At 42.3% G+C, this 20,043-nt stretch overlaps 1 protein-coding gene and 1 long non-coding RNA gene across 2 annotated transcripts; both read left to right on the forward strand.

Moving 5' to 3' along the window:
• The first annotated feature begins 9,088 nt into the window (after positions 1-9,088).
• Positions 9,089-17,963, forward strand: LOC115122129 (E3 ubiquitin-protein ligase TRIM65-like). The gene is given in 7 exon segments (XM_065015393.1): positions 9,089-9,680; positions 14,896-15,117; positions 15,120-15,478; positions 15,764-15,859; positions 16,598-16,753; positions 17,786-17,863; positions 17,955-17,963. Coding segments are annotated over 7 exon segments (1,059 nt in total). The 5' UTR covers positions 9,089-9,541.
• Positions 17,964-18,076: 113 nt separating this feature from the next.
• LOC135568587 (uncharacterized) lies at positions 18,077-19,818 on the forward strand. The gene is made up of 4 exons (XR_010462693.1): positions 18,077-18,211; positions 19,464-19,514; positions 19,621-19,671; positions 19,783-19,818. It is a non-coding gene; the product is annotated as an uncharacterized LOC135568587 (long non-coding RNA).
• Positions 19,819-20,043: the final 225 nt, after the last annotated feature.

Raw genomic sequence — 20,043 nt, forward strand, 5'->3', positions numbered from 1 at the left:
AATGGGTCAGTCCTCCCTTTGCCTAATGGGTCAGTCCTCTCTTTGCCTAATGAGTTAGTCCTCCCTTTGCCTAATGGGTCAGTCCTCTCTTTGCCTAATGGGTCAGTCCTCCCTTTGCCTAATGAGTTAGTCCTCCCTTTGCCTAATGGGTCAGTCCTCTCTTTGCCTAATGGGTCAGTCCTCCCTTTGCCTAATGGGTCAGTCCTCTCTTTGCCTAATGAGTCAGTCCTCTCTTTGCCTAATGAGTCAGTCCTCCCAGAAAGCCATGAAGAAACACACACCATTCTCTAAATGACTTCACGTTTTGTTATTAAGTTCATGCAGTTTAATGTTCTCAAAAAAATTGAAAGTTGCGTGATGTTTCCACTTACCTGTGCTCTTGTCGATCAACACAAACGTTTTTTAAGTGCATATTTGGGTTATTCAGGTCTAGTTAGATTCAGCACCTTCTAGCTATTGTCATAATGTCATAGCAGCTTAAAAACAGGTGACAGCGCAAGAGAACACACCCATGGGACAAGCTGTAGGCCTATTTGCAGGGTCAACCAGACTTCTTACGTAGACAATGTGTATGAATAAAACCACAAATGTTGTCGTATTCCACATTAAAACGAATGTAGCCTACTTTCAAATAACACACTTGAAATTTTCAGTCAATGTCAGTTGATCTGCTGCAACACATTCACACACAAGGCACGTCACTCACGTCACTCATGTCACTCACGTCACTAACATCACTCACAGCTGCTGAGCTAACAATCCTCTCCTTCTAACTGTGTCTGTTTGATGTCTGTGTGGCTACAAGAATTCGTCAAAGACTTACAAATCATTAACTCTTTATTTGCACACTCAAGGAATAGTATACAGTTACAGCACAGACTTTATGTTTAATAGCATAACCGTGAGGCGGATCCTGAAGGGGACTTGAATAGGAGAACCAGTAAGACGGGTGGTAAGATCTGTCTACCTACATGTACGTATTACCTCAATTACCTTGACTAACCTGTGCCCCAGCACATTGACTCTGAACCGGTACCCCCTGTATATAGCCCCGCTATTGTTATTTTACTGCTGCTCTTTAATCATTTGTTATTCTTATCTCTTACTGTTTTGGGGGTATGTTCTTAAAACTGCATTGTTGTTTAAGAGCTCGTAAGTAAGCATTTCACTCTAAGGTCAAATCAAATACCTGTTGTATTCGGCGCATGTGACAAATACAATTGGATTTGATTACATTTTTTAAGCTCTGTGTACTTTTCCTCCAAGACAGGACACCATTGTAGTTGAATGTGCTCGGAACCACAAAAGCCTTACCTCTCGTGATAACATTTAACAGGTGTAGCCTGTGTCTCGCAAGCCTAATGATATGTTATTAGACCTAATCACCAGTCCAAGGCCTCTCTCACTCAATAGTAAACACATGTAATGTTGTGTGCGTCAAGGGGCCACCATCTCTGGGGAAATGCTACCTCAGTTATGGGAGTTTAGGCAATAGTAAATGACAGGTACTGCTGCAGTTGTGTGCCATCAGTTAATCACCATCTCTGGGGAAATGATGTCAGATGCAGTTATGGGAGTTTTGAGTGGAGGGAGAGAGCAAAGAGGGCAAAATATGGTGCCCCAGCTGCGCATACTTGTCTAGAACAGTGCCAACTCAGTTACACAGAAGTCCTTACTGAAACCTCCACTTTAGAGGATGTCAGACAGGTTTTTGCACTTTATTTTTTGTATTTCAATCCAATTATATTTTAAAAATATTTCAGTTGAGTGGATGATAGAAAATTGCTAAAAGCTAAAATAGAAAATATAGTCTACTGATGGTGCCTTGAATACCGGATTTAATGTTCATGTTATAGATCATATTGTAATATATTTGTTAGTTTTCAGAGGTTCAATTAGGTTCACTAGTGGATTTAAAAAAATTTCAATGAACATTCGAGATTTTTTATTTGGCCCTCCGTCCATTTGAGAGAGAGATGTCAGACAGGTGTGGAGAGAGAGAGAGAGAGAGAGAGAGAGAGAATTAAACGCATACCTGAACCTGGTCGGCACACCTGTCTGGCTGGTTGGATTGGCTGAGGGAGGGAGGTACCAACTGTAAAGTCTGCAGTTACTCCATCATGATGACAACAACCTCAGTCTAACTCTGGATACCTGTTGAGAGCAGTGAGGAAAAGACAGAAAGAGAGAAAAGGGGAAAAGTGTGTAACAAGGAACAACAAGATAGAGGAGGGGAAGACTGACAGAAGACAGGACACTGGACATTATCCACTTGGAAGTCTCAAGGACCACAGAACAGGTACTAGGTCCATCTCAAAATGATAAAGTCCTAGCTAATAAGCAAGCCTTTTGCATATATTTTCATGTGGGCCAGTGCATTGTGTGTGTGTGTGTTTCTCCAATACTAGCCTATTGTACACCTGTCACATGATGGATCACAAGTGGGTTTGTCAGTGGTGCTTAGTTTGTAGAATTGCTACACTTCATCAGACTTGGTATGATAGTATTATATTGGAGCTAGCTCATTTCCATTCTCTAAATATACACCAGGAGGAGCCATGTGAATCTGTGAAGAAAGCCTAAGCATATGTAAATGTGGGGAAAGTCTCAGGTGGAGACCCAAACTTAGTCCTGAAAAATGTAGAAGTACTGAGACCAGGAAGGCGTAGCTACTTTGCATGTGTCTCCTTCAATATCTAACTACAGTAGGCCTCAACATAGATGTCACTTAAATATCTAGTTAACAATAGCTAGCAGTAGAGTAAACTCAAAAACACAGACTATCTCCCTAGTACTATTCCACAGTAGGCCTAGCTCCTTCTAGCCAGCTAGCTACTTCTCCCGTAGGTAGCTAACTACAGTATCTAGGCAGGGCTCCGAAATGAAGGGTGTCCTGTTGTCTCGGTGATGATAAAATGTCTGGAATGTCTGGGAAGATTCAAACACTCTGGGACAGTTCTGGGAGGATATATCTAAATTCATACAACTACTGTACATACAAAACACGTAATAATAATATGCTGTTAAAGCTGATGGAAGAGATTAGAACGTTTAGCTTAAAATGTTAATGAGCTATTATTTCTGCACATGTTAAGCACAGCAATGCACACTCAGCAGTAGGTTATGTGTCAATGTTCCAAAATGCAATCCATGGGAACACACTGTTCTAAAGAGATACATTCAGGCTACACAGAATAGATGTACATACGCTAGTATTCCAATGTTGACCTTTTTACAGGCCATTTTTTTATGTGAATTTCTGGCTCAGCCCCATTTATCTATTTCAGTAGTAAATTAAATGACTGTGAATGACATAGGTTCTCGAGTAGACCCATGTTGGCATATCAAAACGTTAAACAAAATATGTAGACTATTTTAATTTGGGATGGTTCATCTTCATTTTGGGGCGATTTAAATTGCACTTCGGAACGATTCTGTGATGGTGATAAAAATGGTTAGTCTATTGGATAACTATGTCAACTCCACTCTTGCTGTGAAAAAAAAGGACTTCCGACTTCAGTGCTTTCAAATGAGTTCCGACATTGAGCGCGGCCTCCTGTGGTCGGATAAAAACAAATAATAATAAATAAAAAAAGAACATAATTTTTATTTAAAAAGGATGTGCCTCTTGGGCCCCCTTATAGGCTCGATCCCAGCCCCTGACTCACAATTGATCAGTCACAATAATTTATTATGCAGTTTATTTGAATGTTAATAATCAGTTCCCCAATCAAGGCAGGGCCAGCCCCCTACCTCTTCTCCTCCCCCATCTTATGATTATCAGAGCAGCAGCAGGCAGCAGCAGGCTGTCTACACTCACTGAGAGCTCCTGAATCTTCCTGTGGTTGGCGGTTGCAGTAGAGAAGTACTAATTATATACCACATACATACTGTACATATAATATATAACCCTTGAACTCAACTCTGGATCTCAAAGCCAGTTCCACTGCATTTGCTCATTGATCCCCTCTAATTTACTGATTGTGGCTGTATCCGGCACCGACAGAGATGGCCGCCTCGCTTCGCGTTCCTAGGAAACTATGCAGTACTTCGTTTTTTTATGTATTATTTCTTACACTGTCACCCCAGGAAATCTTAAGTTTTATTACATACAGCCGGGAGGAACTATTGGATATAAGAGCAACATCAACTTACCAACATTACCACCAGGAATACGACTTTCCCGAAGCGGATCCTCTGTTTGGTCCACCACCCAGGACAATGGGCCGCAGAAGGGGCAGACGGAGCGGTCTTCTGGTCAGGCTCCGTAGACAGACACATCGCCCACCAATCCCGAGTATACTACTCGCCAATGTCCAGACTCTTGACAACAAGGTAGACGAAATCCGAGCAAGGGTTACCTTCCAGAGAGATATCAGAGATTGTAACATTCTCTGTTTCACGGAAACGTGGCTCACTAAGGATACGTTATCGGAGTCGGTACAGCCACCTGGTTTCTTCATACAGCGCGCCGACAGAAACAAACATCTCTCTGGTAAGAAGAGAGGAGGGGGTGTATGCCTTATGATTAACGAGTCGTGGTGTCATCATAACAACATACAGGAACTCAAGTCCTTTTGTTCACCTGATCTAGAATTCCTTACAATCAAATGCCGATCGCATTATCTACCAAGAGAATTCTCTTCAAGTATAATCACAGTCGTGTATAATCACAGTCGTGTATATCCCGCAGACAAATTGACGGCCCTGAAAGAACTTCAATGGAGTCTATGTAAACTGGAAACCACATATCCTGAGGCTGCATTTATTGTAGCTGGGGATTTTAATAAGGCTAATCTTAAAACAATGAATGAGCGACCCGGGCTGGCACATTTCTGGATCATTGTTACTCTAACTTCCGCGACGCAAGCAATGCCCTCCCTCGCCCTCCTTTCAGAAAATCTGACCACGACTCCATTTTTGTTGCTCCCAGCTAGGTCTGCTCAGGTCTGTTCAACGCTGGTCAGACCAATCTGATTCCACACTTCAAGATTGCTTCGATCACGTGGACTGGGATATGTTCCACTCACTTCTGTCATCATGAAGTGCTTTGAGAGACTAGTCAAGGATCATATCACCTCCACCCTATCTGACACCCTAGACCCACTCTAATTTGCTTCCCGCCCCAATAGGTCCACAGACAACGCAATCGCAATCACACTGCCCTAACTCATTTCAGCCCTCTCCTGTACTCCCTGTTCACCCATGACTGCACGGCTATGCACTCCTCCAACTCAAATATCAAGTTTGCAGACGACACTACAGTGGTAGGCTTGATTACCAACAATGACGAGACGGTCTACAGGGAGGAGGTGAGGCCCGCAGAGTGTGGTGTAAGGAAAATTATCTCACACTTAACGTCAACAAAACAAAGGAGATGATCGTGGACTTCAGGAAACAGCAGAGGGAGCTGCTCCCTATCCACATCAACGGGACAGTAGTGGAGAAGGTGGAAAGTTTTAAGTTCCTCGGCGTACACATCACGCACAAACTGAAATGGTCCACCCACACAGACAGTGTGGTGAAGAAGGCGCAACAGCGCCTCTTCAACCGCAGGAGGCTGAAGAAATTTGGCTTGTCACCAAAAACACTCACAAACTTTTACAGAGGCACAATCGAGAGCATCCTGTCGGGCTGTATCACCACCTGGTATGGCAACTGCTCGCCCACAACCGTAAGGCTCTCCAGAGGGTAGTGAGGTCTGCACAACGCATCACCGGGGGCAAACTACCTCCAGGACACCTACACCACCTCTCACAGGATGGCCAAAAAGATCATCAAGGACAACAACCACCCGAGCCACTGCCTGTTCACCCCGCTATCATCCAGAAGGCGAGGTCAGTACAGGTGCATCAAAGCTGGGACTGAGAGACTGAAAAACAGCTTATATCTCAAGGCCAACAGACTGTTAAACAGCCATCACTAACAATGAGTGGCTGCTGCCAACATACTGATTCAAATCTCAAACCACTTTAATAATAACAAATTGGATGTAGTAAATGTATCACCAGTCACTTCAAACAATGGCACTTTATATAATGTTTACATATCCTACATTACTCATCTCATATGTATATACTGTATATCATCTACTGCATCTTGCTTATGCCGTTCGGCCATCGCTCATCCATATATCTATATATGTACATATTCTCATTCATTCCTTTACACTTGTGTGTATAAGGTAGTTGTTGTGAAATTGTTAGATTACTTGTTAGATATTACTGCATGGTTGGAACTAGAAGCACAAGGATTTCGCTACACTCGCATTAACATCTGCTAACCATGTGTATGTGACCAATAACATTTGATTTGATTTGATTTAGACCTGGGACACCAGGTCGGCGCAATTAATTATTCAGTTGAACAGAAAACCAGCAGGCTCCGGGCCTCGAAGGGTAAGAGCTAAGTACCCCTGATATGTAATATTAAAATAAATAATAGATACATAATATATTTCCTTTATTATTATATATATATATTTTTTAAGTATATCATTTGTTTTGCTCTCTCTTGGGCCCGCCACAGCCTGGGCCCACCACGGGCCTGGGACCCCCAGGGGCTTCTGCCCTGGTAATCTCCTGCATTAATCTGGCCCTGGTCCCTTGTGTGTTGGCCTATATAGTAGTCTACCACATTTTGAGTTCTATCAACTTTAAGTCCTGTGTGACTGTGAGTCTTGTCCCACAAAATACATGTCTTTGATAGCCAGCTCTGTACATTTATCTGCATCCAATAGATGATGGAAATGGAAGTATTATGTCATTGATTTCACGTTGCCTAGTCACCTGATAGTTGATGATAAGTAGTACTCAAGGTACAGATGCATGATAAGAGAGATGGCAAGTACCTGTGGATTTTCCTGCAAGAGAACATTAGTATGAGATAACACAGTGAAGGAAGTGAAGAAGTGCATTCTATTTAAACCAGTATGGCTTTGGGTGACCAAAGCCAATCATGTCATTCATGTCATGCATTTTATCAACAAATTCAAACACTACGAACTTATAAAACAAAAGGCTGATTTGTCCCAAATTTCGATCAAATATTCCGACCTGTCACTTGCCGTCACGTTGCGCTTATGAAAATATATATAATATCGTAAGGATGTGGATAAACCTACTGATGATGTTTAACACGTGTTCTTCAATCATTTTTAAGATCTGACATGCAGCCCAGTGCAGCGCAAGACATGTCATAGGCCAATGGTTAACCAATCATATTTTTCAAATCCTGAAAGGCAACATTCCAGGTAACCTTGGAGAGGAAAGTTATGCTTTACAAGTTTGCTTCTGAGGAAGAGCTGCAAAAGTAAGTAAGTAGCTGTATTAGGTGGAAATATAGAAGGTCATTTCGTCAAACTTCATTCAAAATATAGATGTTTTTCTTGAGACAATATGTGTGGGCATAGGCAGATGTTGCAATTGGAGGATGCATTTGGGCATATTCTATAATGAGATTCAATAGGCTACATCTGTCCGTACAAACATTGAGAAATGATGACGTAATTTAAATTTGTATTGCTCTCTTCCACCTTAATTAAACCCCATGAGCTCTCTCTCTCTCTCTGTGTGTGTGTGTGTGTGTGTGTGTGTGTGTGTGTGTGTGTGTGTGTGTGTGTGTGTGCGTGCGTGCGTGCGTGCGTGCGTGCGTGCGTGCGTGCATATGGATATTTTACATGTGGCCACCCTAGTATGGCTACTGACATTAACCATAAACAAATTAAAGATAATAATAAGTACTAAGAACATGATATACTCTGGGTGGTCATGACTTAGGCTGGGTGGTCATGACTTAGGCTGGGTGGTCATGACTTAGGCTGGGTGGTCATGACATAGGCTGGGTGGTCATGACATAGGCTGGGTGGTGATGACTTAGGCTGGGTGTTCATGACATAGGCTGGGTGGTCATGACATAGGCTGGGTGGTCATGACATAGGCTGGGTGGTGATGACTTAGGCTGGGTGTTCATGACTTAGGCTGGGTGGTCATGACATAGGCTGGGTGGTCATGACATAGGCTGGGTGGTCATGACATAGGCTGGGTGGCCATGACTTAGGCTGGGTGGTCATGACTTAGGCTGGGTGGTCATGACATAGCCTGGGTGGTCATGACATACCCTGGGTGGTCATGACATAGGCTGGGTGGTCATGACATACCCTGTGTGGTCATGACATAGGCTGGGTGGTCATGACATAGGCTGGGTGGTCATGACATAGCCTGGGTGGTTTTGACATAGCATGTGTGGTAATGACATTGTCTAGGTAGTGATTTGTGAAAGTAACATTGTGTGAGCCCCAAATAGCAGTTTAGGTTACAGAGTGCAAACGAGTAAGTGAGGATTACTAGCAGTCTTATTTTGTGTTTTAAAATATTGCCTAATTATAGTGCATGTTTAAAGATGTTTCCTGTCAGGCAGAGCCGGTGGCCTAACAACAGCCTGAAGGCCTATTGATCCTTGTTTTCTCCAAACAGACCAGGTTGTTTTTACCATGTTGCAATAGGCGACAGTATCAGCGCTGGTTGAGGTCTCCTCTGTGCTGCCGGTCCTACTTCATTCCACCCCCTGTCTGATGTGACAGATACAGGCCTACTGTGTGTAACTCGGGTAAACATCAGTCAGAGTGTACAGACCACATTCTTCTACATTATCTCAAAGGCAGCCATGCTTGACTGAGACAAATGTTCCTCTGTTCCTAGCTGCAGAGATCCAGATAAGTAGCCCTACCAGATAGCCCTAGCGTCTCACCGGCCCCAGCCTCAGCCCCAGCCCCAGCCCCAGCCAGGCTCCCTCTGGGCTGGGCAGATTCCTCTCAACAAACTTTTTAATGACACCTAACACTTGTGTTCTGATGCCCCCTAGCTGCAGAGCTCCAGACCAGTAGCCCTACCAGCCAGCCCTTACCGTCTCCCCTGCAGAGCTACAGACCAGTAGCCCTACCAGCCAGCCCTACCGTCTCCCCTAGCTGCAGAGCTCCAGACCAGTAGCCCTACCAGCCAGCCCTACCGCCCTAGAGCTACAGACCAGTAGCCCTACCAGCCAGCCCTACCGTCTCCCCTGCAGAGCTCCAGCCACTAGCCCCCCAGCCAGCCCTACCATCTCCCCAGCAGAGCTCCAGACCACTAGCCCTACCAGCCAGCCCTACCATCTCCCCAGCAGAGCTCCAGACCACCAGCCCTACCAGCCAGCCCTACCATCTCCCCAGCAGAGCTCCAGACCACTAGCCCTACCAGCCAGCCCTACCATCTACCTCCCCAGCAGAGCTACAGACCAGTAGCCCTACCAGCCAGCCCTACCATCTCCCCAGCAGAGCTCCAGACCAGTAGCCCTACCAGCCAGCCCTACCGTCTCCCCTGCAGAGCTACAGACCAGTAGCCCTACCAGCCAGCCCTACCATCTCCCCAGCAGAGCTCCAGACCACTAGCCCTACCAGCCAGCCCTACCATCTCCCCAGCAGAGCTCCAGACCAGTAGCCCTACCAGCCAGCCTTACCGTCTCCCCAGCAGAGGTCCAGACCACTAGCTCTACCATTTTCCCCAGAATGGCTCTCTCCGGGTCGGGTGGCTTCCTCTCTGAGGATCAGTTCATCTGTTCTATCTGCCTGGATGTGTTCACCAACCCAGTCTCCACACCCTGTGGTCACAGCTACTGTCTGGACTGCATCTCCACCTACTGGGATGGTATGTATTGTGGATTTGTATATACTGTAGACTGCCTGAAATATAAGTGTTTACATAGGGCTATATACTGTAGACTACCTGAAATATAAATGTACATTTGTTTGTATGTTTACATAGGCCTATATACTGTACACTACCTGAAATATAAGTGTTTACAAAGGCCTATATACTGTACACTACCTGAAATATAAGTGTTTACATAGGTCTATATACTGTACACTACCTGAAATATAAATGTTTACATAGGCCTATATACTGTACACTACCTGAAATATAAATGTACATTTGTTTGTATGTTTACATAGGCCTATATACTGTACACTACCTGAAATATAAGTGTTTACATAGGCCTATATACTGTACACTACCTGAAATATAAGTGTTTACATAGGCCTATATACTGTAGACTACCTGAAATATAAGTGTTTACATAGGTCTATATACTGTACACTACCTGAAATATAAATGTTTACATAGGTCTATATACTATACACTACCTGAAATATAAGTGTTTACATAGGGCTATATACTGTACACTACCTGAAATATAAGTGTTTACATAGGCCTATATACTGCACACTACCTGAAATATAAATGTACATTTGTTTGTATGTTTACATAGGCCTATATACTGTACACTACCTGAAATATAAGTGTTTACATAGGCCTATATACTGTACACTACCTGAAATATAAGTGTTTACATAGGCCTTACTGTACACTACCTGAAATATAAGTGTTTACATAGGCCTATAATGTACAAAATCAAATCAAATCAAATGTTATTTGTCACATACACATGGTTAGCAGATGTTAATGCGAGTGTAGCGAAATGCTTGTGCTTCTAGTTCCGACAATGCAGTGATAACCAACAAGTAATCTAACTAACAATTCCAAAACTACTGTCTTATACACAGTGTAAGGGGATAAAGAATATGTACATAAGGATATATGAATGAGTAATAGAGCAGCATACAGTAGATGGTATCGAGTACAGTATATACATATGAGATGAGTATGTAGACAAAGTAAACAAAGTGGCATAGTTAAAGTGGCTGGTGATACATGTATTACATAAGGATGCAGTCGATGATGTAAAGTACAGTATATACGTATGCATATGAGATGAATAATGTAGGGTAAGTAACATTATATAAGGTAGCATTGTTTAAAGTGGCTAGTGATATATTTACATCATTTCCCATCAATTCCCATTATTAAAGTGGCTGGAGTTGAGTCAGTGTCAATGACAGTGTGTTGGCAGCAGCCACTCAATGTTAGTGGTGGCTGTTTAACAGTCTGATGGCCTTGAGATAGAAGCTGTTTTTCAGTCTCTCGGTCCCAGCTTTGATGCACCTGTACTGACCTCGCCTTCTGGATGATAGCGGGGTGAACAGGCAGTGGTTCGGGTGGTTGATGTCCTTGATGATCTTTATGGCCTTCCTGTAACATCGGGTGGTGTAGGTGTCCTGGAGGGCAGGTAGTTTGCCCCCGGTGATGCGTTGTGCAGACCTCACTACCCTCTGGAGAGCCTTACGGTTGAGGGCGGAGCAGTTGCCGTACCAGGCGGTGATACAGCCCGCCAGGATGCTCTCGATTGTGCATCTGTAGAAGTTTGTGAGTGCTTTTGGTGACAAGCCGAATTTCTTCAGCCTCCTGCGGTTGAAGAGGCGCTGCTGCGCCTTCTTCACGACGCTGTCAGTGTGAGTGGACCAATTCAGTTTGTCTGTGATGTGTATGCCGAGGAACTTAAAACTTGCTACCCTCTCCACTACTGTTCCATCGATGTGGATAAGGGGGTGTTCCCTCTGCTGTTTCCTGAAGTCCACAATCATCTCCTTAGTTTTGTTGACGTTGAGTGTGAGGTTATTTTCCTGACACCACACTCCGAGGGCCCTCACCTCCTCCCTGTAGGCCGTCTCGTCGTTGTTGGTAATCAAGCCTACCACTGTTGTGTCGTCCGCAAACTTGATGATTGAGTTGGAGGCGTGCGAGGCCACGCAGTCGTGGGTGAACAGGGAGTACAGGAGAGGGCTCAGAACACACCCTTGTGGGGCCCCCGTGTTGAGGATCAGCGGGGAGGAGATGTTGTTGCCTACCCTCACCACCTGGGGGCGGCCCGTCAGGAAGTCCAGTACCCAGTTGCACAGGGCGGGGTCGAGACCCAGGGTCTCGAGCTTGATGACGAGCTTGGAGGGTACTATGGTGTTGAATGCCGAGCTGTAGTCGATGAACAGCATTCTCACATAGGTATTCCTCTTGTCCAGGTGGGTTAGGGCAGTGTGCAGTGTGGTTGAGATTGCATCGTCTGTGGACCTATTTGGGCGGTAAGCAAATTGGAGTGGGTCTAGGGTGTCAGGTAGGGTGGAGGTGATATGGTCCTTGACTAGTCTCTCAAAGCACTTCATGATGACGGAAGTGAGTGCTACGGGGCGGTAGTCTTTAGCACAGTTACCTTAGCTTTCTTGGGAACAGGAACTACCTGAAATATAAATGTTTACATAGGCCTGTATACTGTACACTACCTGAAATATAAGTGTTTACATAGGCCTATATACTGTACACTACCTGAAATATAAGTGTTTACATAGGCCTGTATACTGTACACTACCTGAAATATAAGTGTTTACATAGGTCTATATACTGTACACTACCTGAAATATAAGTGTTTACATAGGCCTGTATACTGTACACTACCTGAAATATAAGTGTTTACATAGGCCTCTAGACTACCTGAAATATAAATGTTTACTGTACTGTACTACCTGAAATATAAGTGTTTACATAGGCCTATATACTGTACACTACCTGAAATATAAGTGTTTACATAGGCCTGTTACTGTACACTACCTGGCATAGGTCTATATACTGTACACTACCTGAAATATAAGTGTTTACTAGGACCTGAAATATAAATGTTTACAGACTAGAAATATAAATGTTTACATAGCTATATACTGTACACTACCTGAAATATAAGTGTTTACATAGGTCTATATACTGTACACTACCTGAAATATAAGTGTTTACATAGGTCTATATACTGTACACTACCTGAAATATAAATGTTTACATAGGTCTATATACTGTACACTACCTGAAATATAAGTGTTTACATAGGCCTATATACTGTACACTACCTGAAATATAAGTGTTTACATAGGCCTATATACTGTAGACTACCTGAAATATAAATGTTTACATAGGGCTATATACTGTACACTACCTGAAATATAAGTGTTTACATAGGCCTATATACTGTACACTACCTGAAATATAAGTGTTTACATAGGCCTGTATACTGTACACTACCTGAAATATAAGTGTTTACATAGGTCTATATACTGTACACTACCTGAAATATAAGTGTTTACATAGGCCTATATACTGTACACTACCTGAAATATAAGTGTTTACATAGGCCTATATACTGTAGACTACCTGAAATATAAATGTTTACATAGGGCTATATACTGTACACTACCTGAAATATAAGTGTTTACATAGGTCTATATACTGTACACTACCTGAAATATAAGTGTTTACATAGGTCTATATACTGTACACTACCTGAAATATAAGTGTTTACATAGGCCTATATACTGTAGACTACCTGACATATAAATGTTTACATAGGGCTATATACTGTACACTACCTGAAATATAACTGTACATTTGTTTGTATGTTTACATAGGCCTATATACTGTACACTACCTGAAATATAAATGTACATTTGTTTGTATGTTTACATAGGCCTATACACTGTACACTACCTGAAATATAAGTGTTTACATAGGCCTATATACTGTAGACTACCTGACATATAAATGTTTACATAGGGCTATATACTGTACACTACCTGAAATATAAATGTACATTTGTTTGTATGTTTACATAGGCCTATATACTGTACACTACCTGAAATATAAGTGTTTACATAGGTCTATATACTGTACACTACCTGAAATATAAGTGTTTACATAGGGCTATATACTGTACACTACCTGAAATATAAGTGTTTACATAGGTCTATATACTGTACACTACCTGAAATATAAGTGTTTACATAGGTCTATATACTGTACACTACCTGAAATATAAGTGTTTACATAGGTCTATATACTGTACACTACCTGAAATATAAATGTACATTTGTTTGTATGTTTACATAGGCCTATATACGGTACACTACCTGAAATATAAATGTACATTTGTTTGTATGTTTACATAGGCCTATATACTGTACACTACCTGAAATATAAGTGTTTACATAGGTCTATATACTGTACACTACCTGAAATATAAGTGTTTACATAGGGCTATATACTGTACACTACCTGAAATATAAGTGTTTACATAGGTCTATATACTGTACACTACCTGAAATATAAGTGTTTACATAGGTCTATATACTGTACACTACCTGAAATATAAGTGTTTACATAGGCCTATATACTGTAGACTACCTGAAATATAAGTGTTTACATAGGCCTATATACTGTAGACTACCTGAAATATAAATGTACATTTGTTTGTATGTTTACATAGGCCTATACACTGTATATATACAGTATTACCTGAAACATAAATGTACATAGGCCTATATACTGTATATTACCTGAAACATAAATGTTCATAGGCCTATAGACCCTGCCCAACTAGAAATATAAATGTACATAGGTCTATATACTGTACACAACTTGAAATATAAATGTTTACATAGGTCTATATACTGTCAATTACCTGAAATATAAATGTACATAGGCCTATATACTCTACACTACCTGAAATATACATACACATAGGTCTATATACTGTAGACTACCTGAAATATAAATGTACATAGGTCTATATACTGTACACAACTTGAAATATAAATGTTTACATAGGTCTATATACTGTCAATTACCTGAAATATAAATGTACATAGGCCTATATACTGTACACTACCTGAAATATACATACACATAGGTCTATATACTGTACACAACTTGAAATATAAATGTTTACATAGGCCTATATACTGTACACTACCTGAAATGTAAATGTACATTTGTTTGTATGTACATGAGCCCAATACATGCAACAACTTACATCCATGCAACCTTATTGGTTGTTTCCTATTAGTAGGCCTATTTCATCACATCCCCATTCAGAGATCAATTGTATTCCGCCATGTGAATGAATGAAATGAACTGTAACTTGTTGTTGAAGGAGGAGGAGGGAAGACGTGTGTGTGCCCGCTGTGTAAGGAGAGCTTCAGGAAGAGGCCGGAACTTCACATCAACCGCACCCTGAAGGAGATCACCGAGCAGTTTAAGAAGATGGCGGACGCATTGGACCGGGGGGCCATGGTGTTTGAAGGAGGGATTGAGAGTCAAGGTTGGGGTGGCGGTGGAAATGAGGGCATGTCATACGGGGTTGAGCGTCCTCCGGTCCTCCAAGACCCCCAGGGATGGGTGTGATGCCTGGGGATTTGTTGTTGGAAATGAAGACCAGGTTCCAACGACCTTCGAACTCCAGAACCCCTCCGCCCGTCCTCCACCCCCACCCGCCCTCACCCTTCTCCTCCAACACCACCGCCCTCTCGCCCCCCGCCCCTCCTGTTGTCCCACGCAGATACACCCTGAGCGGGCCGGCTGATTCCTCCACCGACGCGCCTCTCTGTCCTGAACACCAGAGGGGGCTGGAGTTCTTCTGCCGGACAGACCAGACGTGTGGGTGTGCCGTGTGCATGGAGGGAGAGCACCATGGACACCAGGTTATACCAGCCAAGAGAGAGTGGCTCATTAAGAAGGTAGGGAGAGGGACAGAGGTGGAGGAGCAGAGGTGTGTGAACTAATTCTGATGGAGATGTAGGGTACTCCAATTGCAATGCTACTACTGTAGAAATGAAAACATACTGTATTAACCAAAGCTATATTGTCAGTTTAATCAACTCTACACAAAAGAGCCTGGGTGTTTGAAACATTTTTCAAATTGTGTTAATCACATGCTTCGAGGTAGAGGTAGATATGTACATACTAGGAATACGGAATAAGTACATTGCAGTATGTTGACTCCGGTCTGTTTCTGTATGCAGTCTCAGTTGGAAATCACAGAGGCAGAGCTGAGGGACATGATCACACAGAGAGAAAAGAAGGTGGAGGACATCAGGACATCACTGGAGAACATACAGGTGGGTGTCTGGAACACACACACAGAGACACACACAGTACACACACACAGTACACACACACAGTACACACACACACACAGACAGACACACACACACACAGTACACGCACACAGTACACACACACACACACAGACACACACACACAGTACACACACACACACTCTCCCTGCCCCTCATCATCCCTCTCTCTCCCTCTCTCTCCCTCCCCTCTTTGTCTTTCAATCCTCTCTCCCTGCCCCTCATCATCCCTCTCTCTCTCTCCCTCTCTCTCCCTCTCTCTCTCTATCGCTCTCTCCCTCTCTCTCTCTCTCTCCCTCTCTCCCTCTCTCCCTGCCCCTCATCATCCCTCTCTCTCTCCCTCTCTCCCTGCCCCTCATCATCCCTCTCTCCCTGCCCCTCATCATCCCTCTCTCTCCCTCTCTCCCTGCCCCTCATCATCCCTCTCTCTCTCTCTCTCTCCCTCTCTCTCTCTCTCCCTTTACCTCTCTCTCTCTCCCCCTCTCTCTCTCTCCCTCTCTCCCTGCCCCTCATCATCCCTTTCTCTCTCTCTCTCCCTCTCTCTATCTCTCCCTCTCTCTTTACCTCTCTCTCTCTCCCTCTCTCTCTCTCTCCTCTCTCTCCCCTCTCTCCCTGCCCCTCATCATCCCTCTCTCTCTATCTCTCCCTCTCTCCCTCTCCCTCTCTCCCTCTCCCTCTCCCTCTCTCTCTCTCTCTCTCTCTCTCTCTCTCTCTCCCCAGGTGTGTGCGGAGCATGAGACAGCAGGCAGCATGCATGTGTTCTCTGCCCTGGTGAGCTCTGTGGAGAGGAGCCAGGCAGAGCTGTTGGAGGTGATAGAGATGTCACAGCGGGCTGCACAGCACCGAGGACAGACCCTCATCAGAGACCTAGAGCAGGTGTCATTTTATTCATTCATTTTATTTGAGTGAACGGTTTATTTCAGAGAGAACGGTTTATTTCAGAGTGAACGGTTTATTTCAGAGAGAACGGTTTATTTCAGAGAGAACGGTTTATTTCAGAGTGAACGGTTTATTTCAGAGTGAACGGTTTATTTCAGAGTGAACGGTTTATTTCAGAGAGAACGGTTTATTTCAGAGTGAACGGTTTATTTCAGAGTGAACGGTTTATTTCAGAGTGAACGGTTTATTTCAGAGAGAACGGTTTATTTCAGAGTGAACGGTTTTATTTCAGAGAGAACGGTTTATTTCAGAGAGAATTTCAGAGTGAACGGTTTATTTCAGAGAGAACGGTTTATTTCAGAGAGAACGGTTTATTTCAGAGAAGAACGGTTTATTTCAGAGAGAACGGTTTATTTCAGAGAGAACGGTTTATTTCAGAGAGAACGGTTTATTTCAGAGTGAACGGTTTATTTCAGAGTGAACGGTTTATTTCAGAGTGAACGGTTTATTTCAGAGTGAACGGTTTATTTCAGAGTGAACGGTTTATTTCAGAGTGAACGGTTTATTTCAGAGTGAACGGTTTATTTCAGAGAGAACGGTTTATTTCAGAGAGAACGGTTTATTTCAGAGAGAACGGTTTATTTCAGAGAGAACGGTTTATTTCAGAGTGAACGGTTTATTTCAGAGTGAACGGTTTATTTCAGAGAGAACGGTTTATTTCAGAGAGAGGACAATCATATCAATAGGCGGAGTTATTTTATACAATTTACAATCCAAGAACTAGACATCGACACAATATTATTAAAACTTCAATCTCACCAAATGTGATGCATTGTACTAGATTTGGCTAAACAGCTTATTTACATCTTCAGTAGGTGATCAATAAAATCAATTCAGGCTGCTATCTTTTTAGCTACTGATATTGGTGATTGTTGTCTTTGTTACTGTGTTGCTGCAATGGTTGACAAACCAATTCCCCCTGGGATTATTAGTAATAAAGTATTTCTTGTCTTTTCTTTCCTATCATAGGAGATCTCTGAGCTGAGGAAGAGAAGTGCTACCCTCACCCAGCTAGCCCAGTCTGACGACTACGTACTTTTCTTCAAGGTTAGAGACGCTTTCTGTTCATCACGTCTTTTTTTCTTTATTGATCCTTTTCAACAATTTCTACCTTTTTTTAAACCGTTGTTTCCTTCAGTTAACTTAGTTACAAGGTAAGAGGTACTTTTCCCTTCCATTCTCTTCATTTAAAATTATCTTGCTACTTGTTTTTTCTAATTAATTTATTCCTCCATTCACTTTATTCCTCTTCTCAGACATTCTCCACCCCGCCTCAGACCAGGGATTGGTCGGATGCTGTTGTGACCTCTGACCTCACCTCAGGGGCGGTGCTTCTGACTGTCAATCAAATGGTGGAGCGGTTTCGGGAGGAGCTCAAGAGACTGCCGGAGATCTGTGAGTTATGGCTGACCGTTGTAGAACTCCTATACATTCTATCTATGAGTACTATCAGTTTCAAAGTGGGCAAAACTGGTTGAAATTACGTCAAGATTTTACCACTTTTGCTCGCTGGGTTGTTGCAAGTGACAAACAAAGAATATCACCAATACTGTAGTGTTGAGACGGTCTAATTTTACTTTATGAGCACTACTAGGCTACAATACTGTAGTGTTGTGACTGTCTAACTTACCTTCATGAACACTAATAGGCTACAATACTGTAGTGTTGAGATGGTCTAACTTTACTTTATGAACACTAATATGCTACATTTCTGTAGTGTTGAGACGGTCTAACTTTACTTTATGAACATGACTAGACTACAATACAGTAGTGTTGAGATGGTCTAACTTTACTTTATGAACACTACTACAATACTATAGTGTTGAGACGATCTAACTACTTTATGAGCACTACTAGGCTACAATACTGTAGTGTTGTGACTGTCTAACTTTACTTCATGAACACTACTAGGCTACAATACTGTAATGTCGAGACGGTCTAACTTTACTTTATGAACACTACTACAATACTGTAGTGTTGTGACTGTCTAACTTTACTTCATGAACACTACTAGGTTACAATACTGTAGTGTTGAGACGGTCTAACTTTACTTTATGAACACGACTAGGCTACAATACAATATGTAGAGGATGATGTAGACCATCGATTCTCAACTGGTGGGTCGTGACCCAAATTTAGGTCGCAAGAGGTTTTGAATGGGTTGTGTGTGTCAGTAAAATAAATTCAAAATGTAATAAAAAAATACTCCAGTCTGAACTTAAACAATTTAAACCAGGTAGAGAGTGTGAATAAATGATAATGAACTTATTTATATATTTTAAATAACTTAATCTCTGAACAGTTTGTCTTCAATCACAGTATTTTCAATATAAAGCTATTAGCAGCACTATTTTGGTTGATTTTGTTGTCTCAAACCAGTGAGTTTATTAACAATGTTCATCAAGAACATGGGGCAAAATGTATTTATTGACAATGAAAGATGTGGGAATGTTGTTCCCTTGTCATATAATTGCTATATTTAAAATCAATACAGAATTAAAAATAGTTTTTCAGATGATATTTTGCAGATTATTTTTCCCAATGCAAATATTGTGTCGTGACAGACAACCTGGTTAATTTAGGGTCCCAAGGCAAAACCAGTTGAGAACCTATAGACCCATACACTGCATTGTCTTTTGTTGGCCAGGTCTGCGTCCTCAACCTCAAACAGACCAATCCGTGGGGAGATATAGTCCAAGTAAGGTTTACACGCTCAAAGTACCATCCCATCTGTATCTTTTAGTGTTAATTATGATCTAATATGTGTCTGATATTGATTAATGCATTCTCTTATGTTTGGCCAGGGTTGCGTCCTCAACCTCAACCAGACCAATCTGTGGGAAGATGTAGTCCAAGTATGATTTTCATTCATGTCTGTGTCACACTCAAAGTCCCAGCTCCTCCCATTCTGTGTGTCTAATAATCTATACGGTATTGATTTGATGTATTCTCTTTTGTTTGACCAGGTTTGCTTTCTCAACCAAACTATGCTATCGGAAAAATAGTCCAAGTAAGTCCAAGATAACATTCATGTCTCTGTCACACTCACAGACCCAACATATGTCTAATAATTCATACAGTAATTGATTTCCTGTATTCTAATTTGTTTGGCCAGATTTACCTTCTCAACCAGACCAGTCCCTGGGAAGAAGTAGTCCAAGTAAGATTTTAATTAATTCACGGCTGCTTCTGTCACACTCATCCCTTTCCATTTGTTTCTAATAATA

The sequence above is a fragment of the Oncorhynchus nerka genome, unplaced genomic scaffold (assembly GCF_034236695.1).
Source record: "Oncorhynchus nerka isolate Pitt River unplaced genomic scaffold, Oner_Uvic_2.0 unplaced_scaffold_1467, whole genome shotgun sequence".
Lineage (NCBI taxonomy): Eukaryota > Metazoa > Chordata > Actinopteri > Salmoniformes > Salmonidae > Oncorhynchus > Oncorhynchus nerka.